Source organism: Ovis canadensis, chromosome 4 (genome assembly GCF_042477335.2).
Source record: "Ovis canadensis isolate MfBH-ARS-UI-01 breed Bighorn chromosome 4, ARS-UI_OviCan_v2, whole genome shotgun sequence".
Lineage (NCBI taxonomy): Eukaryota > Metazoa > Chordata > Mammalia > Artiodactyla > Bovidae > Ovis > Ovis canadensis.
Genome location: NC_091248.1, coordinates 128,603,168 through 128,631,080, shown reverse-complemented (window position 1 = coordinate 128,631,080; position 27,913 = coordinate 128,603,168). Strand labels below are relative to the sequence as shown.

The window sequence follows — 27,913 nt, the reverse complement described above, 5'->3', positions numbered from 1 at the left end:
CTGGTGCCTGCGAGTTGGGACGCCTGAGGCCCGCCCCTACTGAGTCACGAGCTGTTGTTGTCACTCGTCCTAGTTGTCAAAGTCCCCTCTCAGCAACGCAGCCCTCTGCGGAGACGGCAGCAGCTCCCATCCTTCTGAGCTTTCAGGAGAAGCCGCTGGCCTGATGGTGAGGCAAATGGGCTGGGGGGGGACCAGGGGGCGGTTGGGGCGGTGGGGAGACCTGGGGCCTGGATCTGTGCCCCTCCTCCCCACGCCACTGCCTCCTCTTCCTCCTCCTCCCTGTCGGGGACCTGGGGCGGGAAGGGTCTCCTTCTTCTCCCTCTCCCCTGTCCCTCCCACAAGAAGGGCCCCTTCCTCAGCTCCTCCTTCAGCCTCGGGGCTCCCCTGCCCAGCGGTGCAGGGCCCAGGGTCTTCTCAGCCTTGCCACAGTGCTCCCCCAACGCCAGCCACTCCCCCAGCGCAGCCCCAGCCCTCGATGACACCCGTCTCTGCTCCCCCTCTCTGGGGTTCCCACTCTGCCCTTCCCCCGGCCTCGGGGACTCCCCCTCCCCCACGCCGATGCCCCCAGGACTCTCCTGGGCTGCGGATAGGCCCTCTGATACCCGAGCAGGATTACGAGCGGCTGGAGGACGGTGACCCTGAGGGGTCCCAAGATTCACCCCTCCATGGGGAGGAGCAGCAGCCCCTGCTTCACGTGCCAGAAGGGCTCCGAAGTGAGTGGGTGGGTGGGTGTGGGGCTGGGGAGGCCCTGGAGCCTCTAGGGTTGCCCCCCCTTCCCCCGCCTCCCGCCCTGCCCCGGGCTGGGCCTCTGGCAGCAGCTTGAGGGCATGGAGTCAGGTGAGTGCCACACCCCAACGCTCTCCCTTCTGTGCCCAGGCTCCTGGCACCACATCCAGAACCTGGACAGCTTCTTCACCAAGATATCCTTTCTGTGCGCAGCGTGGCAGAAGGGGCACAGCAGGCAGGGGGACGGGTGCCATGGGCTGGGGACTTGGGGGGGATCGGGAGGCATCCTCAGGAAAAGCCCATCAGGCTTCAGGCTGACTTCTTGACTTGCGGCCACATCTACAGCTACCACCAGAGGAATGGCTTTACCTGTATCCTGCTGGAGGATGTCTTCCAGCTGGGGTGAGATGTGCCCAGGGGCCCAGCAGGAGGGGCACACCAACTCAGTGGGCCTGGGGGCTGGGGCAGGAGCCCACTCAGCCCTCAGGCTTGAGCACTGCTCTTCCTCTCGTCCCAGACAATTCATTTTCATCGTCACCTTCACAACCTTCCTCCTTCGTTGCGTGGATTATAATGTTCTCTTTGCCAACCAACCGAGTAACCGAACACGACCTGGGCCACTCCACAGCAAAGTGACCTTGTCGGACGCCGTCCTACCCTCCTCCCAGTGTGCCCAGCGGTAAGTGAAAGCCGGCGGGGGCAGGGGCTGGGGGAGACCAACACAAAAGCCTCCCCTCCTTTTGTTCCTTGGTCTAGATCATCCATTCTCCAAGGTTTTGGTTTGAGTACACCTTTAATCCGCTTAATGTTGGTGGAGAATACACCTTTAATACACTTAATGTTTGTTGAGAACCAACTCCCAGGGGCTTTTGTTCTGAGCATCCTATCTGCATTTACCTTGTTGGATGTCAAAGCCAAGAACAGCTTTAAAATCTATGAATGTAGGAACATACATCCCGTCTGTGAACGTGATGTCACGTAGACTCTGGAAAAGTCCACTGGATACTCTTGGGAGAATGAGAATGAAAATGGCAGAAAACCTGAGTTTTAGCTGAAAACTTTTGACCTTGCAGACACAAGAGTCGGGGGACCTCTAGGACCCACACTCTGAGAATCTCTGGTCTGGCAGGGCCCCCTCTCCTTGACCTCCATCGCTCCCCAAGACTGGTCTTCCTTGCTGTGGGGCCCCTGCTTTGTTTCTGCTATCTGTCTCGCCTCACACAGGATCTGCTCCAGCCCCCTCCTGGTCTTCCTGCTGATCCTGGCTGCTGCCTTCTGGCTGTTCCAGCTGCTTCGCTCAGTCTGCAACCTCTTCAGCTACTGGGACATCCAGGTGTTTTACAGGGAGGCCCTGCACATCCCCCCGGTGAGTTGGATGAGCGTGTCTGTGGAGGGGTGCCATGTCGGGGGGGTGGGGGGCCGAGGATGGGGAGGAGTGGCGGGCTGTGCAGACAGGAGGAGCCACTGGAAAGAGGACAGACCTTTGTGACACACCTACCTAGGCTTAAGCCCAGATAACGCTAGGAAGTGGAGTACTCCCCGTTAGAACCCGAGGTCCTTACTGTTGTGGCGCTTAGTTGATGCAGATGGTTATGGAAGATATGTACAGCCACGTACTTGTGGTCCAGACGATGGGGATTTAAAGGGGTGGTCCTCTGGTTTTACAGAGCAGGAAGAACTGAGACCTGGCTGGGAAGGATAGGAGGTGAGAAGGCGTTCCAGGCCCCATGAAGGAAAGGGGTCGGGGGAGAGCAGTGAGCATCTCAGGCAGCGATGAGGAGACTGACCTACCAGCTTGCCACTGAGTGTTCAGGCCCGTCAGGGGAGCCCACCCCCCTTTCTGGCTTCTCTTTGCAGGAAGCTGCTTTGTGGGCCCCTTCACTGCACGCTTCGCTCTCTCCTCCTCCTCTTGGTCTCAGCTCCGTCTGCCTCTGCACTTATTCTCTAAGGCGCAGCACAAAGGCTACCTTCGGCCGTCAACTTCCCTTGCTCCCCTCAGAAGTCCAGAACCCTGCCCTCCAGTGCAGCAAAGCGGAGAGGTCCTCCGAAAGCCCCCTTGAGTAGGGGAGCCCGAGCCACAGCAGAGGGCTGGGGACAGACGCAGGGAAGGTCGGGAGCTGGACCGCCGCTCCTCCAGGAAGGCGCCTGACCCCTTCTCTTTTTCCTCCCTTCTTTCTGCTCTTCCCTGCTTCCTTTCAGAGGTAGGGGAGACCCTGGGGTGGACTGGAGAGGCTGGCCTGGAGGGATGTGACTAAGCTGGGCTGGGGAAGCTGGGTGAAACTGGGCTAAAATGAGTTGCAGTGGAGCAGCAAGTGAGGTCTGACGGCCTTCCCCCACCCCAGATGGGGATGTGGCCACTGTCTTAGGAAGATTAATCTGATGGAGGGGATCGGGGTGGGGTCTCCAAGCATGCCGAGGTAAACGCTTGTGCGGCTTCTGCGCCCGGCTGGCTGGCTGGCACCCTAGGAAGGAGAGTGATCGCCCTGTTACCTGCAGCTGTGGTGTGCCTTGTGCCTGTAGGGCTGCCAGGATGGGGACGTGTCTAGAAGGAGCGCGTCTGGAAGATCTGCTTGGAAGGGGCCGAGCTCATATACCTATGGAGTTTAGCTTATGGGGTGGGGGTGGGGTCCCTGGGGAGCACGTGACTCCTGGCCCAGGAGGGGCAAGGGCCTGGGGAGGGCGCTTCAGACCGAGGATGAGGTGCCCCTTGTGGGTGGCAAAGAGAGGAGGGCCAAGGCGCGGCCGTGAAAGGCGGTGGGTTTCCGGCGGGAGGGCCCCGGGTGAGGCCGGCGGGGAGGGCACGCCGGGATGCCGCTCTGGCACGCGGAGGGTGGGCATCGCGATGGAGATGGGTCGGGGGCGCTGGCTTCAGCCGTCGGCTCTCCGCAGGAGGAGCTCAGCTCGGTGCCCTGGGCAGAGGTGCAGTCCCGCCTGCTGGCGCTGCAGAGGAGCGGGGGTCTGTGCGTGCAGCCGAGGCCGCTGACGGAGCTGGACGTCCACCACCGCCTCCTGCGCTACACCAACTACCAGGTGGCGCTGGCCAACAAGGGGCTGCTGCCCGCCCGCGCCGCGCTGCCCTGGGGCGGCGGCGCGGCCTTCCTCAGCCGCGGCCTGGCGCTCAACGTCGACCTGCTCCTCTTCCGCGGGCCCTTCTCGCTCTTCCGCGGCGGCTGGGAGCTGCCCGACGCCTACAAGCGCGGCGACCGGCGGGCCGCCCTGGCCGCGCGCTGGCGGCGCACGGTGCTACTGCTGGCGGCCGCAAACCTGGCGCTGAGCCCGCTGGTGCTGGCCTGGCAGGTGCTGCACGCCTTCTACAGCCACGCCGAGCTGCTGCGGCGCGAGCCTGGCGCGCTGGGGATGCGCCGTTGGTCCCGCCTGGCCCGCCTGCAGCTCCGCCACTTCAACGAGCTGCCGCACGAGCTGCGCGCGCGCCTGGCCCGCGCCTACCGCCCGGCTGCCGCCTTCCTGCGCGCCGCCGCTCCCCCCGCGCCCCTGCTGGCGCTGCTGGCCCGCCAGCTGGTCTTCTTCGCTGGCGCGCCCTTGGCCGCACTGCTAGTGCTTACCGTGTACGACGAGGACGTGCTCGCCGTGGAGCACGTGCTCACCGCCATGACCGCCCTCGGGATCGCGGCCACCGTGGCCAGGTGCGATGGCAGAGGGCCGGGAGGGGGCCCTTTTACTCGGTCCTGGGTCGGAGCCTCCGCGCACCCCTCCTTCTCCCCCAACCCCCCGCACATTCTCTGAACCGCAGGCCCCCTTCTTTCCCCACCCCGATCCCGCCCTCTAGGTCTTTCATTCCGGATGAGCAAGGCCAAGGCCGTTCGCCGCAGCTCCTGCTGCAAGCGGCCTTGGCTCACATGCACTATCTCCCCGAGGAGACCGGCCCTGCCGGCAGGACCAGCTCTTACAGGCAGATGGCGCGGCTGTTGCAATACCGAGCGGTGAGGGTCAGGCCGGAAGCAGCGCTGCGGGGGCTTTTGGCTGCCCGCCGGGGTCTAGGGGAGGGCCCCCGGAGGGGTTGGAGGTAGCCTACGGGGCGAGTCCGGTTGCCCTCAGCAAGCCCTTCTCGGCCTCGGGGCTGCTTTCTCCAGGTCTCCCTGGTGGAGGAGCTCCTGTCCCCTGTCCTCACCCCCTTGTTTCTGATCTTCTGGTTTCGGCCCCGAGCCTTGGAGATTATCGACTTCTTTCGGCACTTCACTGTGGATGTGGCTGGGGTCGGCGACATCTGTTCCTTTGCCCTTATGGACGTGAAGCGGCACGGCCACCCTCAGGTGAGAGCCTGTCCCCGGAGGTGTGGGGTAGGTAGGTTGGGTAGGCATTGGCTTGCCTCACTGGAAGCAGAACTGGGTTCCACCCCCACCTTCACTGCTTGGCACCTGCAACCTCGAGCTCCCCACTTCACTTTCCTGAGCCCTCATTTCTCAAATGCGGGCAATGACTAGCCAGTGCTTGGGGCTCTTAGGAGGATCACGTGAGATGACAGGTGGAGAGCCCTAAGAGGGTGCCCAGCACCGTCACACACCAGTAAATGGGAGCGCAGACCCCTGGAGAGAAACGGCGTGGTCAGGGGATGGGGCTGGGGCACAGATGGGTTTCCTGACCAAGGCCATTGGGCCAGTTGTGGTAGCCAGTGTGCACAGGCCGGCAAAACACTGAGCCCACATCATATGCTAGCACTGGGTCTGGACCCGGGTCCTGCCCTCCGGCTGTGGTTTTTTTTTGGCTGATCTTGAACTCGTCCCCTTGTGGCCTCCATCCTTTCACCCTGGGGCTAGTGTTTCCTGTCCTGCCTACCCCATGAGGCCCCCAGCTCAGCTCTCCAAGTGGAGTTGGCTGGAGTTTCCTGGTGGCCTAGTGGTCAGGCTTTAGCGCTTTCACCGCCAGGGCCCCTGGTTCAATCCCTGGTCGGGGATCTGAGATCCCGCAAGCTGCGCTGCCTGATCCTGGCAGCATGTGAAGGGCCATCGTTCCTTTCAGTGGCTCTCCGAGGGACAGACCGAGGCCTCACTGTCTCAGCGCGCCGAGGACGGGAAGACGGAGCTCTCCTTGATGAGGTTCTCCCTGGTTCACCCACAATGGCGCCCCCCAGGCCACAGCTCCAAGTTCCTGGGGCATCTGCGAGGCCGGGTGCAGCAAGATGCAGCCGCCTGGGGCGCCAGTTCAGTGCGCAGCCCCCCTGCCCCCGGGATCCTCAGTGACTCTCCCTCCCCTCTGGTGAGTCGGAGCCAGTCCCCACCACCCTCTGCCTCACCCCTTTATTAACCTGCTCGCTGGTGCCGTCTGCTCTCTTGCCTTCCCAGACCTCCTCCCTCCTCTCTGTCCTCTCTTCTGACCCTCGCTCCTCTCTCTCCCAGCCGGAGGCCTTCCTGGCCAACCTCTTGGTGCAGCCCCTCCGGCCGCCTCAAGACCTCAGCCCCACAGCCCCCTGCCCAGCCGCAGCCACAGCCAGCCTCCTGGCTTCCCTTTCCCGAATTACCCAGGACTCAAGGTGAGGGGTAGGGGCCTGAGATGCTGGGAGCCAGGGGTGGGGCTGATCCTCCAGGAGAAGGGGCACTGGAGTTGGAGGTGATGTGGAAGGGGAGTTGAAGTCAGGCTCTCCCTGGGGGAATGTGCGTGTCTTCATGATCAACTGTGCCCTCTGTTCTAGCTGTGTGTCCCCGGGAGGCACTGGGGGCCAGAAGCTGGCCCAGCTCCCAGAGCTTGCATCTGCTGAGATGAGTCTCCACGCCATCTACCTGCACCAGGTGAGCAGAGGGGGTGCCAAAAAGAGAAGGGGAGGGAGGAGGCAGCTGAACAAAGGGGAGAGTGTGGAGGGGGCTGGAGTGTAAGGAGTTACTCAACAGGACCTGGAGGAGGAGTGTCGACAGCCTCTGCACCTGGCCTGGGGCTGGGCCTCACACCAGGACAGGACAGAGGCCTCTCATCTTCTCCCTTCCACTTAGCTCCATCAACAGCAGCAGCAGCAGCAGGAACTGTGGGGCGAGGCCTCAGCCTCCCCGCTGTCCCGGCCCTGGCCCAGCCCCCCACAGACCCTCTCTCCAGATGAGGAAAAGCCGTGCTGGTCCAGTGATGGTGAGGCAGTCAGGGTGTGCAGGGGACAGACGCTGGGGAGCTGCGGCCATCATGGCATTGCCCAACTCATGGCCTTTCTCACCAGGCTCCAGTCCCGCCTCCAGCCCCAGACAGCAGTGGAGAGCCCAGAGGACCCAGAGTTTGTTTCCTGGAGGGTTCCAGGAGCCCACAGACACCCAGAAGGAGCCTGGGCAGGCTACTAGCACTGACTGAGTGGGCTCCTTGGGGGTCAGTATTGTCTCACGGGGGTGGAGGAATGAGTAGGATATTGAGTGGTGTCAGACTTGGAGGGGTGGGAAGAGTGGTGGGAATTTGGGGTGACGGGGGTGGTCATCTCTGGAGCCTGAGCCCCTGGACGCCTGCCAAGAGCTTTTCCTCCCCCAGGCTCCCTGGCTTCTCCAGTCATAGGAGATCGGGCGAGGCGGAGTGGAAAGGCATCCTGAGCCCTCTTTCAAGACCCCCACAGATGCTTTAGTTGGGCAGGACTTGGGTGTCATTGATGAACTCGCCCAGAGCACAGAGGAATGGTAGGAGAGGAGCTGCCCGAGGCCTCAGGAAACACGTCTTGGAGACAGTCCCCACGTGAAGGGGCTAAGGGACGACCGTTGGTCCTGGAGTGGTAGCCTGGAGAGAAGTTACCAAGTGACCTCATGCCCGTGGGCAGGGCCAAGGTAGAGGCTAAGCTACACATCAGGAAGCGATGAGGGACGGGACCTGAAAGGCAGTAGGTGCTCAGGTTCATCTGGCCCTTAGGTTCCTATGGGACTGGTGGAAGGGCATGGGGACTGTGAGCATGAAAGACCAGAGGGGCCTGATGTGTTTGGAGTTCACGGCGGTGTGACATCTGAGAAAGTGGCCATGGCTCCTCGTGCTGTGGGGAACCAGCAGTGAAGTTTGCTCACGGCTGTGCTGCTCATCTTTGTGACCTTAGTCCTGGACTCCCCACGCCTGGCAGCCAGGGCTGTCCCTGCTTCTAGTCAAGATTAGGGAAGCCACACTGGAGAACTGCCTGCTCTTGGCTGGAAACCAGGCTTCTCCAGGGCAGGAGTCAGAGAGGAGCCTGTGGGACAGGGCTCCTCTGTCCAAGAGTTACCACCCCAACACCTTGCACACAAGTTAAAAGACAGAGCTTGTCATTATTCTGTAACTGTAATTGACAGCGCTGGCTTAGGTATCTTAGTAGGTCTCCTAACTTCTGGTCCAGTCTCTCTTATGGTTAAATCTTCAATAATAAATATTTGAATGATTTAGAGATCAGGTTTCAAGATAAGATACTTCCGGAGAGAGGCGAGGGGAATCTAAAATTCACCTAAACACCAAAGGGCTGACTGTAGGCTCTGGAATACTGCTGCTGGGAGGGGTCTTCCAGATAGACTTAGGGTGGGGAAACAGACCTAGAGATGAGAGGATGAGATAGTACAGGGAATCCGAACAGTCTCCATAGACTCTGGACAGACGGTGGGAAGTCACCTTGGGAGGGGAGGGAGAGGTGGCCGGTCCCAGTAAGGCCGACAGGACAGCGGCAGAGCCATAGTGGAATGACAGCCCCTCTCTTCGGGAACTGCAGTGGGAGGCAAGAGGGGTCTCAGGGGCCGGGGGTGTCTGGGCCTGGCGGGTCGAAGGCCCAGGGCACCGCGCCCCGCAGATGCCGCTCCTGCAGGGAAAAGCTCTGGGTACGTATGCGGCTTGTCACTTCCTGGGTGCGCAGCGTGAGGCCAAAAATGTCCTCGTGATAGCGTTGCTGATCCTGGGAGGGAAAGAGGGCGGAAGATCAAAACCCCGGTGGAAGTGTGGAGCGAAGGTCGGCCCCGCCCCCGTCTGGCCCCGCCCCCGTCCGGGTCTGGCCCCGCCGGCCCAGGACACGCCCCCTGCCTCCGCACCCGCGACACGCCCCCTGCCTCCGCACCCGCAGCACGCCGATGACGTCGCCCGCCTCGTCCAGCTCCATGCCGCCCTCTGTCGCCAAGATGCGCTGCACCGTCTGCAGGACGCTGGTTGCCATAGTGACGTCGCCGCAGACAAACATGTGGCCCCGCTCGAGGCACAGCACGCGGTGCACCTCGGCAGCCAGCTCGGTTCTCAGGATGTCCTGTACGTAGGTCTGAAGGGGAGGCGGGGTTAGGGGCGGACCCCGGCGGGGCCCGCGGAGCAAAGGGCAGGCCCCTGGGGAGCGAGGGGGCCGGGCGGGTCCTGGGCGCGAAGAGATGCCCTGGGTGCCAGCCGGGGCCCAGGTGCGCGGGGCTGGGGTCTGGAGAGACGGAGCGGAGCCGGGGGCGGGGCTTGGGTGAGGGTGACCGGAACCCAAAGGGGGCCCAACGAGCTGATCGGAGTGGGCCGGGCCGGCCTGGGTCTCAGAGCCCAGCTGGAGCACACGGCGATTCTTCCTCCGTACTTAGCTTCGGGTTACCCCAGCACCCTCAGGGTCCCGCACCTTGGGGCTGTCAGGTTCCCGGGAGAAGGCGGTGAGGACGCGGCCAAACACCCCGCGCTCCTGGGCGTCCTGCACCTCGTCGCGGTAGAGATGGTCGAGTTGGGAGCACCGGCAGCCGAACACCAGGGTCATGGGGGCGGGCTGCAGCCCTGCGGGCATCACTGTGGCTTGAGAGCGCCCTCAACCCCTCCTGGGGAACCCAGCTCCGGGGACACCTCCCACTGGCTTCCCTTACTCTGGCCGACCGCCCACCTTTTCCTGCAGAAGCCACCACTCTCCACTCTTTGGCCTCTACGAGAGGGCTAGATGTTTTCACAGAGAAGCCCAAGGTCACAGGAGGTGGTGACTTCCCTCTGGCGGGATGGCCAGTGGTGACACTGTGCTACAGCAGGGCCTCCTGACTCAGAATCCATGCCCTTGGGACCATGTAACCCTGCAGCCCTGAGACAACCAGCTCTCCCTGCTCAGACCCCACGTTCTCCCACACCTTCAGCTTCTGTACTCTGCGCCTTCCTCTTAGTCACAAGCCCCCTTTCTTTTGATCGGCCAGTTTCCCTGGGCACCCTGTACCCAATCTGAACACCCTTCAGCTTCCTGGGATCTCAGACACACTTCATTGACCTCTGACACAGTCCAGAGTCCACCTGGGGCATTTCCGTCTTTTGAGTCCCGGCCCTGTCTTCTCCAGGCTTCCAGGTTCCCTTTGTCCTTAATTCAATCCAATGCTACTTTGTGCTAGGCACCAGGAAGCCAGACCAATGGGGCACTGCTCTTGTCTCTAGGGGGTGCCCCCACTCCCCGGTCTAATAAACTTCACCTTTGGAGTCCTGTTTCTTGCCTTTCAGCGCCCTGCCCCTTGGTCCCCCTAAATTGTGTGACTCCCTCTTGCCTTCCGGTCACTCCCTTGGGCCCTGGCCTCACCTTTGCTCTCAATGTCGTGCAGCCGCTCCTGCCAAAATCCCCGGAAGGGGGCGATGCCAGTGCCGGGGCCCACGAGGATGCAGGGCACGTAGGGGTCAGGCGGCAGCCGGAAAGAGGGAGCCCTGGCCAAGACACCCTCCGTCAGGCCCCCTTTGTCTCCCCAGACCCCCCCACTCTTAACAACCTCGGCAGGGTGGAGAGGAGAACTTAACCTGCTTGTGTCTAGCTTACAGCGAGCATGGTATGCTTAGGAAAAGAACTCTCCGTGTTGGCAGAGACTCTCTGGACCTGTGGTTTCTGGAGGTTCCGTCAAAGGAAGTAAAGCTCAGGTTTGAACTGAAGAACGTTTTGATGTCTCAGTTTAGGAGATATAGAAAGCACGGGGAAGGGAAGGGCAGACAGCCTTTTGGTTCATAATGGGCTCACTGAGTGTATTTGAAACCACAGCCTCAATATCGGCCTTTGGTTTGTGTTCACTAGATGGGCAGTTTATCTGTAATTTGGCCTGCTGGATGGGTTTGGGTCACTGGGCCTGGCTGGTGCATCCTGGGAACTCTTGCTTGTGCCACCTTAGGCCTCCAGCTCCTGGGTGCTGGATGGGGCAAGACTTCTGGACGCAGCAGGGAGGGAAGGGTGTCCTGAGATCCTTCCCTTTCCCTTGAGTCCTCAGTGACACTATGGTGAGCTAACTAGTTTTCCCTGGACTAAAGGCTGGTGGAGCACAGTTCCCAGGTACCTGCCTGCCAACATCCGAGGGACCCCATGGATGTAGGGAGGGACACAGTACACCTTCTAAAAGGGACAGGGCCTGCTGGGGTGGGATCCCAGCCCGTTCCTGGGAGCTGCAGCTTCAAGGTAGGACCTGAAGTTCAAATCAGTGAGAGGCCTGAAGCTAAGCCAGAGTTGTGAAGTGAGTGGCTTAACCGGTTGCCCCATCCTGGCTGGGTTAGGCGGGGCCTGCCTGCTCCCACTCACATGCTCCACCAAGGCTTCTCCCCTCCCCCCGCCCCCCTGGTCCCCCCCTCCCCACTATAGCCAGCCCGTCCATATGTCCTCGGCCATCTGCGTGGCGCTGTGTCCATCCTGGCTTGGACAGACCCCCTCCTCCCTGTGCCCCTCCTGCGTGCCCCCACCGCCCCTGCAGTGCTCACTCACCCCCTGATGAAGCAGGGCACTGGGTCTCCAGTCTTGAGTTGGCTCAGCCACGTGGAGCAGACCCCGTAGTGTAGGGGGCCCAGCCCATCTAGGGGGTGGGGAGGAGGGAGAGGGCCCCTGGTGAGGGACCCACACTCCCCCCCACCCTGCCCCGGGGGTCACTGCGGGGTCCCGGCCCCATCCCCCCTGTCCCCCACCTCACCTTGGGTCCTGTACGCCAGCACAGCCACCGTGAGGTGGACCTCTCCGGGGTGGGCGCTGGGGGCCGAGCTGACGGAGTAGTACCGGGGCTGCAGCAGGGGCAGCTGGGTGAGGAGCAGTGGGGCGGGCAGTGCCACGGACGGGAACTGCTCCAGCACCTCCAGCAGCGTGGGGCAGCGGAACCACTTCCACTCCTCGTAGCGCCGGGGGTCCTGGCGGGGCGGGGGGTGGCAGTGAGCTCGGCTCCTGCCTCCTGTCGACCTCCCTTCTTGACCCCTCCTGAGCTGAGCCTCCTGGCTGGGGGGCTTCTCGCTCCTTAGCTGGGGCCACAAACATTTCTCCAGCACCTTCCGTGTGCCTCTTTAAGGCCAGAGAATTTAGAGATGAATAGGAACACCAGAGTTGGTGGGGGGTCTTAGACCTCCAGGACTTCCGCTGGAGGTCCCCCTCCCTGCAGCTCATCCTGTCTCATGGGCCCTTGCTGCCCCACCGGAGGCAGGGATTGGGGTAGGTGTAGGGGCTCCCGACCTGACTGAGGGTCTCGAGCTCCTGCTGTTCGCTGGGTTCTTCAGCCAGGGTGCTGAGCAGTCGGAGAAGCCGGGGGCTGGGCGGGGAGGTGATGTCCAGGAAGAAGGTGAGAGCCTGGCGCAGCGTGCACGGGGGCAGCCGCGGGTCCCGCACCCAGCTGGGAGGAGGGCCGCCTGGGGGTGGGGTACGGGGCATGAGGGGACGCTCAGAGAATGGAGCCACACTGGGCCCGCCTTGTCCGGGGCGACGGCTGCTTCTTGGGGGAGGATGTGGGGACTGACCACACCTTATGGTGTCATTGGACGGCTGGCCCTTGGACAGTGGTGGTGGGCCTGTCTGGGTAGTCCCTGTGTGTCTATTCGAGGGCCCCTGCTGGATTGGGTTGGTCTGGTTGTGTGCATGTGTGTGTGTGTGTTCGGGGCCCCTGCTGGGTTGGCTTGGTCTGGTTGTGTGGATGTGTGTGTGTGTGTTCGGGGCCCCTGCTGGGTTGGCTTGGTCTGGTTGTGTGCGTGTGTGTGTGTGTTCGGGGCCCCTGCTGGATTGGGTTGGTCTGGTTGTGTGCATGTGTGTGTGTGTGTGTTCGGGGCCCCTGCTGGATTGGGTTGGTCTGGTTGTGTGTGTGTGTGTGTGTGTGTTCGGGGCCCCTGCTGGATTGGCTTGGTCTGGTCGTGTGTGTGTGTGTTTGAGGGCCCCTGCTGGATTGGCTTGGTCCAGTTGTGTGTGTGTGCACGTGTGTGTGTGTGTGTGTGTTCGGGGCCCCTGCTGGATTGGCTTGGTCTGGTTGTGTGTGTGTGTGTGTGTGTGTGTGTGTGTGTGTTCGGGGCCCCTGCTGGATTGGCTTGGTCTGGGCCCCTGCCACTCCCCCGCTCATCTTATTGTAACTCCAGGCCCAGGGACAGTGGAGGGCAGACCTGGTGCCAGCTACAGAGCAGGCTAGACGGCTGGGGATGGGGACGGGCCCAGAGGGAGGGGTGGCCTTTTGTGGGGGCTCTGGGGGTGGGTTCTGAGAAGGGAGCCGCAATCCATGGAGGTAGCATGGTGGCTGCGAGTGGGGGCCGCAGCAGCCTTCCATCGGGTCCTGACCCTGAGGGGACCCTGGGGCCAGAGGGATGGAGCGGCCCTCGCTGGCCCCCCACCCCCGCCCCCTAGACGGCCCCTCACCTGGGCTGCCCTTCTCCAGCTGCTCCACAGCCACAGACTCGGTGGGCGGCGGTGGGTCCTCCACGCGGCTCAGCAGCGCCTCCACGAGGCCCGGCCGGTTGGGCGGGCAGATGCCTATGTGGTCCCCCGGCTGGTACTGCAGCCCCTCCTGGCCTGCAGTGTCCAGGCGCACCAGGATGGTGGCCCGGCTGGGACGGGGAGAAGGGAAAGTTACAGGAGGGCTGCGGGCGAGGAGGTGGGTGCTGGGGTCTGGGGAAGCGGGGGTGGGAGGGTGGGCGGGGGGAGTGGCCCTCCTCACGTGGACTTGCTGCTTTGCAGGTTTTCCACTGAGAGGACTGTGGCCTGAAACATCTTCCGTCTGTGCACGTGGATCAGGCCTGAGGGGCGAGGGGGTGGGGAGGCGAGGAGACGGGACTGAACCCAAGCCAGGGACTCAGGCCTGGCCCCCGAGTAGTGGGTCCCGGGCCCCCTGGAGCCCAGAGGGCCGGCAGGGTTGGGGTGACGTCGGGCCCCACCTGGCAGCAGCTGGAGGCCCTCGGCCTGGGTGCTCAGCCGGTACCTCTGGCGTTTCCAGCTCCGTTTGGGGCTGAAGATGTCCTGGGCGGCGGCCTTGGCCTCCTCTCCGACGCAGAACGTCTCGCAGGAGGCCTGGGGGTGAGGAGGTGAGTGTTGAGGATCCCCGGCTGCCAGGGAGGCCCGAGCAGCAGGGAGCTCAGAGAGGCTGATCAAGGGCCCGTTGGATCCTTGCCACCTCCCCGAAACAGAGGCTGACGGAACCTTGTCCTTCAGCCCACTTGGTGCCGCTGTGCTGGCTACTCTTTTGCACGTATTTGTGTCACACCCACTCAGTAGTTAACCTGGTGAGTGTTAATCTCATGGTGCAAGAGGCACAGAACTCCTTGCACACAGTAAGTAGCCCTCAGCGAAGGCGTCTGTGTGTTCAGACCTGAGGTCACAGTCTGATTCCTAGACTGAAAGTGAAAGAAAGTGAAGTTGCTCAGTCGTGTCTGACCCTTTGCGACCCCATGGACTGGAGCCTACCAGGCTCCTCCCAGGCTCCTCCTGCCATTGGACTCTCCAGGCAAGGATACTGGAGTGTGGCCATTTCCTTCTCCAGGGGATCTTCCTGACCCAGGGATCGAACCCAGATCTCCCTCTTTGTAGGCAGCCGCTTTACCGTCTGAGCCACCGGGGAAGCCCAGGCATTCCTAAACTAGCAGCTTGCGAGTCTCCGGTTCCCAGGCTTTACACACCTGCTTAGAGTCTGCTGAAGATGAAATGAGAAGCTTAGGTAAAGCCCTGAAGTGCTCCTGGAGTGGGCACAGAAGGGGGGCGGGGCCTGGGGCAGGACCCCTGGGAGGGTATGTATCCTATTTGTTTCTGCTCAGGCACAAGCCTGGCAAACCACTTAGCTGGCCCCTTAGTGTGAAACCTACAGCTCATCCAGGATTGGCTGCCGCCTCCCCTCCCACCCGCATCGCCAGTCCTGTTAATCTTTCTTTTGTGTGTGTAAAGTCTTATATCTCTTCCTTCCTTCCTTGGCCCCCTCCCTTCCTTCCTACCCCCCTCTGCTCCCACCCTGGTCAGCTCAGAGCCTTCCTGCTTCAGTCTGGATGCTCCTCCCGTCAGCCCTGCATTTCCAAGCGCTGTCTGCCAGCCTCATGCCTGCTCCCTGCTTCTCTCCTCACGCTCCAGCTTCCTGTCGCTTCCCTTTGTCTGAATTCTTTACTCCTGTTTTCCATTCCCTCTTTTCCCCAGCAAGGGCTTCCCTGCTGGCTCAGATGGTAAAGAATCCGTCTGCAATGCAGGAGACCCGGGTTCCATCCCCGGGTCAGGAAGATCCCCTGGAGAAGGGAGTGGCTACCCACTCTTGAATTCTTGCCTGGGAAACCCATGGACAGAGGAGCCTGGTGGGCTCCAGTCCATGGGGTTGCAAAGAGTCAGACACGACTGAGCGACTAACACTCTCCTCCCCAGCAAAACCTCCATCTGTGCTGGCTGGCCCTCCCCACCCCTCCTCCTGGGGAGCCCTCCTCCTTAGCCATCAGTCCAGGCCTGCTGAGCTCAACCTTGGGAACCCTGGCGGGGCCAGCAGTGTCCTGAGCCGTGTTAGGACTGGGAGAAGGAGCCCCCCTCAGCTCCAGGAGTGGTCCCCAGACCAGGCAGGGCTGTTCTGGAGGAAGCCCAGACTGAGAAAGTCCCACCTTGTTCTCCCCTAGCCCAGGAACCCCCTCTGGCTCAGGTACCACCCCAAGCCTGTCTGGCCCCTGACTTCCTGTAGTTTCACAGCTTCAGCCCTTGCCTCTGTCTTCCCTTTTTCCTTCATCCTGCCCTGCACCCTCTCCCCTGCACCCATCCGGGAGAAGGAGCGACCTGTGCCTCTGTGCCTGCCCGAGGCGGCCGCCTGCCTGCTGGGGCCCTCGCTGCTGCTGCTTCAGGGCCATGTCGTCCATCACTACTACTCAGGACTCAGCCAGAAGGGCTGGCTGTGCAGTGGGGCAAAATATAAAGGTGGATTTTGGAGGAGCCGGAAGGGGCCAGAGAACCCAAAGAGTCAGGGTGTCGGTGAGGCCCCGGCCTCCTCCGTGTGGCAGGTCTGGAGGTGGATGGAAGGAGTCAGCATTGGAGTTGGAGGGGTGGTGGGAGTTGGGGAGCTCACCTGGAAGGCCGCCTTTGCCCAGCCACGGAAGGCCTCCTCCTGGCCGCAGAGCTCGTCGCCCTGGCCCAGCTGCAGCAGCCGCTCCCCTCCCAGCTCTTCCAGCCGGGTGTCCACCGCACGCGCGAAGGCGCAGAAGTGGGGGTACGCCCGGGAGCCCAGTCCAAACACACAGAACCTGGGGTACCGGGAGCCATCAGGGCAGGTCCCTTCATCCTCGCCCCTGGTGCCCAGGCAGCTCGCCGCCCCCACCCCCCGGCAGAGCCCTCCTCGCTGAGGCCCCCGGACCTGAGGGTCCCCAGGGCCCCTGCGCTGTCTGTGTTGCTGGACTCCTTTCTCTTCCGCCGCCAGGAGGACACCAGCGGGTCGGAGCAGGAGACACTGTTGAAGCGGATCTTGTAACTCCTGCAGGAGGCCAGGGGACAAGGGTGCCACAGGGGAGGAGACCGTCAGGGCCCAAACAGTGCCTGCGGGCAGCTTCAGGGGCTCTGTCTTTGTGGTGCTGGGGGCGGGGTGGCTTGGTTTCGTGGCTGAGGGTCTGTGTCCAGGGGTCCCTGAGCCCTAGGCCCCGCCTCCTCTCCTCTCTCTGCAGGAGACGGGCCCCTCAGAATCCCCGGGACTGAAAGTGGGTATGTCACAAGGAAGAGGGTGTCCTGAGGCTGTGGTGGGTGGGGCTTAGGCCTGTGCTCAGCTGTCCTCCAGCTTGTTGGGAGGCTGACTTGCGGCCCAGAGAGGGGACTCTGTAGACCCCCTTTCCTTTTGTGTCTCCAAATGCCTCCCTTTCTCCCTGCTTCCCCTCCCCTTCCCCCTCCTTCTCCCCTACCCCCCACCCGCCCCCACTCACTTGTGCTGTTCCGGCCTCGGGGAGCTGTTGTAGGGCCCCGACATCTCCATCAGGGCAGCTGCAAAACTCTGGTGAGGGCAAGTGTTAGCGTGGTGATTAGTTTTGTTTTATTTCAGACTGTACAGAAGCTCATACTGCACTGGAGTGGTCCCTGTTATCATTAGTTACGATTTTAATTTTTGTTTTGAACATTTCACAAAAAGAGGTATGGGCTTTTGCAAAACATTACGGAAGTGTGTCAAGTAATAAAATAGAAACCCTACCCTTCCCTTCCCTCCAGTCTCATCCGTCAGAGCAGATGTACCACAGACAGCGTTACACTTTCTAGCCCCTTTTTCATTGTGCTTAATATATGTCTGTGTTTATAGTTTATTTATTTGGCCATGCCACGCAGTTTGTGGGGTCTTATTTCCTCGACCAGGGGTTGAACCTAGGGTCCCGCAAGGTGAAGGCACCATGTCCTAACCACTGGACTGCCAGGGAAGTCCCTAGTTTTCCATTTAAGTGAAAATGGGATCATATTATGGTTACCTGCTTTTTGCCAATAACCTATCATGGGTGTCCTTCATGTCCACACACCAACACTGACCTCAGTCTTTTAAATGACAACACAGCATCCCATCATGTGTAGGTCCCGTTATGTATGAGACCTCCCTCTGACAGGGACATCTGGATGGTCTACGAACAATGCTCAAACACTCATATGTGCTTGCTTCCTCCGTTGTATATTTCAGGAGGGTAGTCCTTGGAGGTGGACTTTCTGAGCCACGATTTGAAAACGAGTCATCAAATTGTCCTCCAGGATCCTGTCCACACTGGAGGTGACCACTCCGTAATGTTTCAGCCAATTTGATAGGTGGAAACAGCTCTCAGTCTCCCTGCGTCATCCTGATCACTAGCGGCGTAACACCTTCTAGAAAGCTGAGCCGTTATCACGTGCTGCCACGGAAACAGCTTAGAACTACACATGCCAACCTTTGCACAGGAAAAAACAAACCGCGGCAAGGCCATAACATCCCGGGATTCACTGCAGATGCCTTTAGGTGGTGGGCCTACAAGTTCACCGCAATTAGCATGCACTACTTTACTTTCTGAACATTTTCTTGAAGTATAATGTACCCACAGAAAAGCACCCATGTTATAAAATGCCCAGCTTTATAGCTTTTCACAAACTCAACCTACCTGTGTCGTCAGCATCACATCAAGAAACATCACCAGCGTCCTAGAAGTCACCTTCGGGTAACCCGAGCCCAGGTCCCCACCTCCCGCCCTGGGGTCACCACTGGCTCTCCTGATTAAAACACCAGAGATGTGTCCTCCCTGTTTCTAAACTTGGTGCAAAGTGAGTCTGATGGTCCGATTCTCCATGTCGGGCTTCTTTCCCACTCACACGTGATGTTTGAGATTCATCCGTTTCATTGTGTATGGCTGTAATTTGTTCACCCTCATTGATGCATCGCGTTTGAAAAGACCACGATGTATTTTTCCCATCTATGACTGAGAGTCATTTGAATTGTTTCCAGTGCGGGGATACCAGGAGGAGTGCTGCTATTAATATTCTTGTTCATGTCGTTAGTAAATATATGCCATTTTCTGGGGGTAAATTCCTAGGTTTCCTCCATTTAAAAAGGAATATGTACATACATTGACATGCACGGAATTTAAGGGTGCAGTTCAAATTGGTTTGGCCATTGGGCAGTTTCAAAGTTAGACATACGTCTACCCAGTGACCCAACAGTTCCACTCCTAGGTATTTATCCAAGAGAAATGAAAACATAAGGCCACAAAAGCCTTGTACAAAACTGTTCATAACAGCTTTATCCACAATAGCCAAGCGCTGGAAAACAGCCCAGGTGTCCGTCAGCAGGGGAGCAGAGAAATAAACTGTTCACACCCCCGAGGTGGACAGGAATGAACCACTGAATTGTCCAACAGCGAGATGAGCCTCCAAAGTAGGGTGGGTGAAAGAAGCCAGACACCGCATGCCCCTTTCTGTGACCTTCTAATGCAGGTGACAGGAATCAGGACGGGGGTCGCCTCTGGTGGGGAGACTGGGAAGCAGATTGACTTGGGGCCTTTCTAAGTGCTGGGAATGTTCTCTGTCTCAAAAGGATCGTGGGTCCCACAGATGCAAACACGACTCTCATCCTAGAAACAGCTGGTGAGTGTGTTTTTCTTTAGAAGGGAGGTCGCACGCAGGACTGAAGGGGCAGCGTGGTCGGGGAGAAGCCCTCTGTGGGCATCCTGCTCTAGGGGGCTTGCGGTGTAAGTGCTAAGAAGACATCTAAAAGCAGAAGCAGACAAGAGCTCCAGAAACGAATGCAGCTAGGGGCTGCCGCGACCGGGAAGCAGGGAAGGTAAGGGTTAACAGTCAGGTATCGGACTCAACTCTAGTTGGTTTCTGTCAAGATCTGTTCAGAAAGTGAGGTTGCCTAATTTCTGTTGGCATCGGAGCAGTGGTCTTTCCTTTTGTTAAGAAAGGAAGAAAAGACAGAAAGCTGAGATCTCACTTTGGCTGCCGTCTTTCCCCTCTGTCAGTGCCTGAGCAGTCAGGAAGTGCCTCCCAAGTGCGGAAAGCTTGCTCTGATAGTGGCAGTGACTCGGACTCCGGGTGCTGCCCAGCCACACTCGGTTTTGAGTCTCCCTTCTTGCCAGGTGCCCCCTTCCCTGGCAGGCCTCACCTCTCCATTCTCCGGGGGATCGCCATTCCCAAAGGTGCTGGTCACCACCAGCACCAGCGCCTCGTGCTCCAGGGACACCACGTCATACTCATCCATGCACAGGACCTGCAGGCAGGGAGAAGACGCATGTTCTGGGGACCCAGGCCCGCTGCCCTGGTCTGATTCACTCTCGTCCTCGTGGGAGGGCGAGACTCAGGCCCTCACCTGATCCCTGCGTCCCTGAGGGTCCTGGGCTCCTCGTGGGCCCTGACTATGATCCTTTCCCGTCCTCCAGCATGTGAATGAGGATAGGGCCAGGACGCCCCCCCACCCCCCACCACTTCTTTTCAGACCCTTGCCCGCTGGGCTCAGCCCTACCCGGGGGTCAAAGGCCTTCCGGAAGAGCCTCCCCAGCTGCTGAGCATAGCTCTGGGCCCGGCCGGTCTCAGAGGCGTACAGGATGGTTGCTTTCACTCGCTTGGCCATCAGGGTGCCCATGAGTGAGGCAGAGATCTTCACCGCGCTGTGGGCGAGGAGGGGATGAGGGGGTCCCAGGCGCACAGAGCCAGGGGCCTCCCCCTGCGAGCAGGGTCTCGGTGGGTTTGCAGGGGTAGTGTGCCCAGACCACCGATGGGGGGGCGGTCCCCTGGGGTGTGGGGGAAGGGCAGCCCCCCACCCGGCGGGGGGAGGCACCTACTTGGCCACTTCCTTAAAGGTCTTCTTCCTGGTGATGCCGGCGCCCTTGGCCGCGCTCCCCTTCCAGGGGTCTGGCTGCAGGGGGATGAGGAGGGGCAGGAGTGAGTGGGGAGAGGAGAGAAGAAAGGGAGGTTGGAGGCTCCTGGTGGCTGTTCCGTTAGAGCTGGAGGAGTGGGCAGGAGCCCGTGGGGGGTGGGGTGGGTACCTGGTAGCGGAAGGCAGGGGACAGGACGTAATTGACCATCTCCTGGTGGAAGACGGGCGTGAGGCTGCCCGAGATGGGGGGCACGATCCAGGCCCAGTCGGCGGGGCAGCCCCCCCGGGCCTTCTGCTCGTTTTCCAGGTGCTTCATGAAGGACACTGTGGCGGCGTGGTGGTCCACGATGGTCACCTTGGCGAGCTGGGGAGCGGGAGGGAAGGGGCGGGGCCAGGCTGAGGCCCAGCCCACAGAGCCGCCCTTCCGCCACTCACCCCACACCTACATGCACGGCCCTCCCGGAGCCAGCGCCCCCCCTGCCTGGGGTGCTCGTGGTCCTGCGGCCAAGTCAGCGGCAGAAGCAGCGGCTCTGAGCTCTGACGTCTGTGTGCCCACCTTGACCCAGCCCACACATCAGCATAGCCGAAGCTCTCGAGACCCCGCAGAAGTACTTGGCAAACCCTAGTTTCCTCAAATTATAATGCTCAGCATGCAATTGATCCTAGAATTAGAGTTTCCAGAATCCAGTGGGTCCCCTAAAGTGTGAAGCCCAGAAGGCCCCCAGGGACCACAATTACCAGGCATGCGCCAGTCGGCTGGGTTCCCGTACTGGGACCACCGGCCTAGGCGCTCAGAGCCCGCCATCTAAGTGCCTCCCTCTCTTCCAGCCCCGCTCCTGGCCCATCGGGGCCCGTGTACCTGAAAGCTGTGCAGCACAGCCAGGTTGATCTCCACGGCCGCCTTGTCCTTCCACAGGGACGAGGTGGTCCGCGTGTCGAGGTCCATGCAGACAGCCACATCCTGGGGGCAGAGGTGCCCGGCATCGGTAGGGATGGGGGTGGGGAAGGGTGGGCAGAGAACATCTCTGTCTCTAACTCATGAGGGGAGGGAGTGTGGGTGGGTGGGCGGGTGGCCACCCGGAGGCCCACCTGCTTCACAGGGCCGATTCACATGCCTGCCTGCAAAGGCACCTCGGCAGAAAGGGACCCTGGCGCCAGTGACTTGTTGGCCCTATTGATTTTTCATCTCTAAAATGGGTTTTAACATGTTTTGAGTCAAAATACCCATTGAGAGAGCCTCCCAGGAGGCACTAGTGGTAAAGAACCTGCCTGTCAAGGCAGGAGACATAAGAAATGCGGGTTCATTCCCAGGGTCGGGAAGATCCCCCGGAGAAGGAAATGGCAGCCCACTCCAGTATTCTTGCCTGGAGAATCCCATGGACAGAGGAGCCTGGTGGTCTACAGTCTATGGGGTCGCAACAATCAGACACAACTGAGCAACTTAGGACACACATGCACACTCACACTTTGAGAAACTGATGAAAGCTCCAGCCCCCATTCCCCGAAAAATAACTACATCTTCGCCTGTGGGCACCCCCTTTGCCCAGACCTTTGGTTCTAGCTCAGGAGGCTGGACCTGGCGTGTTCAGATTTCTCCCTGTTGCTGATATCCGGTACATCCCCCCAACCCCCGCCACACTGGTCCTCACCTCCAGGATGTTGTAGCGGTGAGGGTCACACAGGTTCCGCGTGCCAATCTCCGTGCTCATGTACCAGCCGCTGAAGGGGGCCGCAGGGAACTCCAGACCCCCGATTTCCAGCAGCATGTTGGACACGGCCGGGAGGGCATACCAGCGCAGGCCCAGGGCCGCGAACCACTCCAGTCTGGGGGTATCAGGACGTGGGATCAGCCTCTGTGGAGCCATACCCGCCCGGCCACCCCCCCACCTGCCCCAGCCCCTCTGTGCTCACGTGGGGTGCTCCAGGGGCACTTCAAGGACCAGCTCAGGGGGCAGAACAAAGAGCTCTGGAGCCTCATCTGGGGCCTGGAGCAGCAGGGGCAGCACGTCGAAGCGGCCGTTTCCAGGGGCCCAGCCGTGCTGGATGCAGAGCTGCGGGGAGGGGCCAGAGAGGTCTTGGGGCCGAGCCCTGCGGGCTCCTCAGGGGCCCTTCCTCCTTCGTCTCAGTGCGGTGCCCTTCCCCTCTACGCTGACCGCCCTTCCACTGGACCCTCCTGCCTCCTCCCAGAGTCCTCACTGGCTGGCTTTCCCTTCTCCTCTCCCCGTGCCCACCTCCGAGGTCTCCACATTGGCAGGTCCCCCTTCTCCTCTCCCCGTGCCCACCTCTGAGGTCTCCACATTGGCAGGTCCCCCTTCTCCTCTCCCCGTGCCCACCTCCGTGGTCTCCACGTTGGCAGGTCCCCCCTTCTCCTCTCCCCGTGCCCACCTCTGAGGTCTCCACATTGGCAGGTCCCCCTTCTCCTCTCCCCGTGCCCACCTCTGTGATCTCCACGTTGACGGGTCCCCCCATCTCGTCTCCTCGTGCCCACCTCCGTGATCTCCACGTTGGCAGGTCCCCCCTTCTCCTTTCCCCGTGCCCACCTCCGTGATCTCCACGTTGGCAGGTCCCCCCTTCTCCTTTCCCCGTGCCCACCTCCGTGATCTCCACGTTGGGTGGGTCCCCCCTTCTCCTCTCCCCGTGCCCACCTCCGTGATCTCCACGTTGGCTGGGTCCCCCCTTCTCCTCTCCCCGTGCCCACCTCCGTGATCTCCACGTTGGCCGGGTCCCCACGCACAGAGCCGTCCTGCTGTCTGTAGCCTGCGTAGCGCACCAGCTGGGTGTTCCAGATCCGGAAGTCTCCGCGGCCCGGGGCGCGCTGCGGGAACACTGTGATGGCCGAGCTGACACGGGGACGAGAGCTGGTCAGGGCCCGGGTCCACGGCCCACGCTGGGGCAGGGTGGGGTCTCGAGCCGACGGGGGGCGGCACTCACCGAAGGTTGCCACGGTTGGTGGCGTACTTGATGTGGTTGCAGATGTAGGTGAACATCTCCTGTGCTGAGCTGCAGTCCCGGGCATCGAACACCTGAGCCGGCCGATCAGGGAGACAGGAGGGAGGTGCGGGTCTTGAGCAGCAGCCCCAGGAGAAGGGAGGGAAGTGGGGCAGGGACTGATGACCTTGCCGCAGCCCTTGAAGGCTGGCGGTGCCGAGAGCTGTGAACTAGGGCTCTTTTTTCTCCGGGCAGCCTCCCTGACCCTTTGGGCCCACACCGATCCTTCCTGTCCTACACCCCACACGCCCGGCATAGCCTGGCCTGTTCCTTATGCTGGCGAGTATCTCCCCATCCCTATAGGCTGACCTGGTCTCTGGTACAGAGGAGGGACCCAGTCACTGCCAAACTGATCACTGGGGAAAGGCCACCAAGTGACTGGAAGGCCACCCGGGGTGTGGATGTCGAGAGTTCCCTGTTTCTCACGGTGCTCAAGCAAAGGCGGGTGAGCCCGGCCCATCTTCTGACCCTCCTTGGGCACACATGATGGGGAGGTGGGGATGGGTGCATCAGGTGGCCTCCGGGGACCCTGCCCATCCTGGCATTCTGATGCTAGGAGGAGCCATCCTAACTGGCGGTGTGGAAGCCCCAGAGGCTGGGAGGTCTGATTCCTGCTTCAGGGAGGAGAGGACTCGTGTTGGTGATAGCGGCAGGCCTGGGGTCAAGGGTGGGTCAAATACAGAATCTCTGATGGATTCAGAGCTGAGCCGGAGCTTCAACCAACTTCAGGGGTTGTGCCAGCGTCAGACAGGACTGTTCTGATTTTATTCGGGACTCCTTTGGGATTTACGGGGCATGTGGCTTACTTCCAAATTCTCTGGTGTTCAGTTACCGCTAAGGAGGCCAAGGTCACAGACCCAGCTCCCTCGTGGGTCAGGCTGTCCCAGTAACGTGGGCGGGCTGGCTGTGAGTCATGTGGAGGAGGGTGTGGGCCAGAGGCTCCGGTGGGGGGCGGGGGTGGGGGCAGGGGGGTGTGCTGGGAGGGAACGGTGTTTGGGGTAAGGAGGCTAGGATGGGCAAGTGAGGGCATTTTCTGGAAGATTCTGTTGCTCTGACAATACCCCCCCAACTCCACCCCTGGCCCAGGGATCACTGCTAAGCTGTCCTCACCTACACAGTGCATACCTCTGTCCATCTGGCCATTTCTCCCCACCCAGCCAGGGCACTGCTGTGGGTCTTAACAACCAGCTTTTGGCTCCTGGGCAGAGGGCTCTCCTGGGATGGTAGTCTCTAGTGGGGAATGGGCAGGAGTCTCCCGATTGCTGGGACCACCCGCCCTGCCCCAGGAAGCCTTGGGAGTTTGTCACACCCCTCTTTTTTCTCTTCTGCATCTCCTGGCTCCCACACTGGTTGCTTGCCGGCCGGCCATACCTGCAGCTTCCCCCACTGGATGCGGCCCACGCAGCGGGGCGCGTTGCGCCAGGCCTGCTTGGCCCCGAACACCAGCTCGCTCTCTCGGAGGTGGTAGGTGCCCGTGGATGCCACCTCGGCCTCCACCTCCTGAAGCCGCTCCTCATGAGCCTGGGAGCCGCTCCTAGGAAGGAAGAGGGGAGTGGGAGGAAGTCGTTGGCAGGGGAGGACCCCCCAGGCTCGGCAAGCGTTTTTTAGGGGGGCGTGGTGTTGGCGGGTGTTGAGCTCAGGACCCCCCTCCCCCGTGTAGTATCAGGATGGGGAGAGGGAATGGGAGCTGCCTCATCCACTTCTTGGTCTCAGCAGGACCTGAGCCATAGGACAAGGAGGGGATCAGGGGCTCAGGGGCTCAGGGGAGGGTCTCACCTCTTAATGGAGCTGTAGTACTGGTTGATGAAGTCCCTGGCCTGGCTCAGCAGCTGCTCAGCGGGTGGAGGTCCTTGGGAGGGCCGAGTCTGCAGTTTCCGGGGCAACACCAGGGAGCCGAGGCAGCGTCTGGGGGTGCAGGGCCCGTCCTGGGTCGGTGGAGGAGAACCAAGGTCAGGACCAGATCAGGGCTGGCGGCGGGTTGAGGGGTATGGGGCTAGGGTCTGGAGGCAGAGTCTGGGACCCCAGGGAAGGCTGGGGGCTGGGGCTCCCAGCTAAAACTTTAGCAAACAGCCGGGAGGTTGGGCTGGGTTAGGGCAGCTTGATAATGAACAAAGTGCCCCCGGCGTGTCCCTCAGCCCCTCCAGTTCCTCCCTGGCGGCGGGCCTCAGCCCTCTGGACCCTGACCTGGGACGCGGCGGGGCTCCAGGCCTCACCTGCTGGGACTGTGCGCACAGGGTGTCGTAGGTGATGCTCCCCAGCTCCCAGTTCTTCACGCGAGGGAACTTGGGTCCCTCCGGAGGCCGGGTCAGCGTGGGGCTGCTGGGAGCTGGGCTGGGTCGAGAGAGAGAGAGAGAGAGAGAGAGAGAGAGAGAGAGAAGTACGGGACCCTTGGGGAGTGTCCCAGAGACCTCTCTGGTCGCGTCAAGAGCCCCATGACTCATTTCTTGCCTGCCATGTGCTTTCTCACCTTTCCTCATGGCACCCACCACGGCCTTAGGAGGCAGGTGGTATCGCCCTCTGCCTCCCCTGGGGGTACAGATGAGAGATCTGAGGCTCAGAGGATGCCAGAGATCTGAGGCTCAGAGGATCGTCCAAGGGCCGAACTGCCCCTTCTATACCCAGGCCCACCTCACACCCACCCTGGATGCTCGGCCAGATACGGAGCCGCGGGGGCTGTGGCGCTGGGATCTCAAGGCCCTGGTTCAAGGCTGGTCCTGGTCCCCACAGCCTCCTCTGGACATCTTCCCGGAGGCTGACATGAGCCCTTGCTGGCCTGGAGGGGGATGAGCCTGAGGAAGCCTCAGTGTGGACTCCTGGCTCAGATTTCCCTCCAGTTCACGCCCCTCCTGACAGTGGCTGCAGTGTGTGTGTGAGGGGAAGCCTATCGGGCCTTATCACTTCCTCCCAGAGCCGCCGGCCCAGCTCGAGGAGGAAGGGAGGACCTCGGGGCTTAGAGCGCCCGGGGCTCAGGGCTCCTGGCCCCTAGCCCTTCCCCGCAGAGCTGCCTGCCTGGCCTGGCACCCCACCTGGTCCTTCTTCCCCCAGGGACCTCTGCCCTGGAGCGGGTGCGGGGAGCAGGGTGCCCCTGCTGGGGGCCGGGGCTGCAGGCTCAGTTTTGGGGTAGATGGCCAGTGGGGTGAGGGGTCTGGAGCAGGGGAAAGGGGACCTGGCTGCCCTGTGCTCTCAGTTCTTCCCGAGGCTCTCAGTCTCTCCCCCATGGCCTCAGTCCCTCACCCCATCTCTCCCCAGCTCCTTTCCGTTCCCGTTAAATCGTCACGGCCGTGTGTTTGAAGTCTTGCTGTGAACTAGCAACTCAGAACAACCCCGTGGTGGTAAAGGACCACTCAGTCCATATTTGATATAAACGGAGGTTCAGAGAGGTTAAGTAAGTTGTTTCGAGTCACACAGCTCTTGGCTGCTGAGCAGCCCGAAAACCCTAGCCACACACACCTGTGACGCTGGCACCCTTGCCTCAGCTTTCAGCTGCTGCTTGCTGGCCCTGATTCGGGCCTCTGGTCTGAGCCTCCTTGGCGATCTGTCTGCACCGAGAGCCTTTGGCATCTGCCACCTGGCTCTCTGGAGTGGGAAGCAGGCTCCAACCCTTCCCAGCCCAGCCTGCAGGCCTCGACGGCCGCGCCCCCACCCTACCACCTGTGCCCCGGCCTCCGTGGCCCTCACCTGTGGTCTGGCGCTTGCGGGGTGGCGGGTGCGGGGGCCCGGCTGGGCTCAGGTGCTGGGGAGGCCGGGCCCTGCTTGCCGCATAGCCCGAAACCCAGCCCCAGCCCCAGGCCACAGGGGGGCCCGGGCTCCTGGCCCACACTCTTCAGGTTGCCCATGTTGCTGGGGCGGGCGGGCGGCCTCCGTTTGCTCTGTGGCTCCCAGCAGAGCCTCTGGCCTTTTCCTTAGGAAGGGGAGGGGGCAGTAGGAGGGGGCCCTCGCCCCGCCCCGTCCCTCACACACACAATGGGACAGGAACTAGCCCGGCCGGGAGGCTCCAGAGCCTCGGCTCCACGCCCGCTGGCCCAGAGGGTGGAGGGCCAGACGCTTGGGTTCCGCTCTGAGAAGGAGGGTGGTAAGGGGGAACCCAGGTGTCTGGCAGAACCCTGGGGCCGGAGCACAGGGACTAGGGTGCAGCGGGATGGTGAGGTGGGCTAGCCAGAGCTCCGGAAAGAACCCTGGGGGTGCCTGACCAGAAGGGAGACCTTCCACCTCGCCCTTGCCGGCCTCGCCCCGAGGCGCCAGGCAGAAGGTGGGCACTGTGGCCACGGCAGGTAACAATGAGTGCCTTGCTCTCAGTGACCACAGGGACTGCTAGGGTCACCCCAGGGCTCTGCTTGACCACCTTGCTGACATCTAAGCACTCCTGGACTCCTACTGTTGAGTCCTTTTGGGTTCCTGGGGATACAGGCCCAGCAAGGGGGCACTGACCCTTTGTCCTTGGGTCTGGCATTAGGGTATTCCATTCCCTTCCGGCCCCTATTTCCTGGAACCCCCGCTCCACCCTGCCGCCCCCTGTGACTCAAGTTGGGGGACACAAAAGGGCAGGAAGCTGCGATCCAGGGCCTCCACCCCCCACCGTCACCGTCACCCAGTGACGAATGCTTCCCCAGGGGGTGGGGGTGGGGGGTAGGTCAGCAGACAGACCCAGCGGTCAGGGCTGAGGCAGGGACTGCCCACTGGGGAGATCGTGGAGCCCTGGCAAGCGTGCGGGGTGAGGGAAACTACGATTCCCAGGATGCAGGTGGTGTACTCAGGCACTCCTCAGACACCATGAGCCATAGTGCATGCTGGGGTTTGTAGTTCTAAGCCATCTAGGGGCTGGAGAAGGGCCGTAAGCT

General features: G+C 61.4%; 2 protein-coding genes and 1 long non-coding RNA gene across 3 annotated transcripts; 2 read left to right on the top strand and 1 right to left on the bottom strand.

Annotated features, from left to right (window-relative positions):
- Nucleotides 1-148: 148 nt before the first annotated feature.
- ATG9B (autophagy related 9B) lies at nucleotides 149-8,050 on the top strand. Its single transcript, XM_069587150.1, has 14 exons — nucleotides 149-713; nucleotides 877-920; nucleotides 1,064-1,128; nucleotides 1,244-1,405; nucleotides 1,951-2,092; nucleotides 3,616-4,370; nucleotides 4,514-4,667; nucleotides 4,818-4,997; nucleotides 5,704-5,940; nucleotides 6,081-6,214; nucleotides 6,374-6,470; nucleotides 6,669-6,798; nucleotides 6,884-7,026; nucleotides 7,183-8,050. The coding sequence occupies exons 1-13, from the start codon at nucleotides 164-166 to the stop codon at nucleotides 7,009-7,011; spliced, it is 2,778 nt and encodes a 925-aa protein (XP_069443251.1). The 5' UTR covers nucleotides 149-163; the 3' UTR covers nucleotides 7,012-7,026; nucleotides 7,183-8,050.
- NOS3 (nitric oxide synthase 3) lies at nucleotides 7,929-26,961 on the bottom strand. The gene is made up of 26 exons (XM_069587149.1): nucleotides 26,754-26,961; nucleotides 25,289-25,406; nucleotides 24,852-25,000; nucleotides 24,447-24,609; nucleotides 23,019-23,110; nucleotides 22,786-22,927; nucleotides 21,999-22,138; nucleotides 21,737-21,911; nucleotides 20,947-21,048; nucleotides 20,257-20,451; nucleotides 20,053-20,126; nucleotides 19,734-19,878; nucleotides 19,377-19,481; nucleotides 16,696-16,763; nucleotides 16,140-16,256; nucleotides 15,855-16,029; nucleotides 13,711-13,843; nucleotides 13,494-13,572; nucleotides 13,196-13,383; nucleotides 12,035-12,207; nucleotides 11,508-11,718; nucleotides 11,306-11,393; nucleotides 10,151-10,272; nucleotides 9,230-9,378; nucleotides 8,705-8,899; nucleotides 7,929-8,545 (listed from the first exon to the last, which is right to left on the bottom strand). Exons 1-26 carry the CDS (start codon nucleotides 26,909-26,911, stop codon nucleotides 8,384-8,386), a joined length of 3,618 nt encoding a protein of 1,205 aa, XP_069443250.1. The 5' UTR covers nucleotides 26,912-26,961; the 3' UTR covers nucleotides 7,929-8,383.
- LOC138438975 (uncharacterized) lies at nucleotides 8,745-18,850 on the top strand. Its single transcript, XR_011256518.1, has 3 exons — nucleotides 8,745-8,889; nucleotides 14,360-14,486; nucleotides 17,430-18,850. It is a non-coding gene; the product is annotated as an uncharacterized lncRNA (long non-coding RNA).
- Nucleotides 26,962-27,913: the final 952 nt, after the last annotated feature.

Bases quoted from the DNA above. Each gene is read 5' to 3' on its own strand.
- ATG9B (XM_069587150.1), top strand. From the start codon at position 164: ATGGTGAGGCAAATGGGCTGGGGGGGGACCAGGGGGCGGTTGGGGCGG. The intron at 5,941-6,080 runs GTGAGTCGGAGC...TCTCTCTCCCAG, and splicing joins GTGACTCTCCCTCCCCTCTG to CCGGAGGCCTTCCTGGCCAA. The intron at 6,215-6,373 runs GTGAGGGGTAGG...CCTCTGTTCTAG, and splicing joins CGAATTACCCAGGACTCAAG to CTGTGTGTCCCCGGGAGGCA.
- NOS3 (XM_069587149.1), bottom strand. From the start codon at position 26,911: ATGGGCAACCTGAAGAGTGTGGGCCAGGAGCCCGGGCCCCCCTGTGGC. The intron at 25,001-25,288 runs GTGAGGCCTGGA...CCACCGACCCAG, and splicing joins TGTGCGCACAGTCCCAGCAG to GACGGGCCCTGCACCCCCAG. The intron at 8,900-9,229 runs GTGCGGGACCCT...CCTCCCCTTCAG, and splicing joins GGGAACCTGACAGCCCCAAG to ACCTACGTACAGGACATCCT.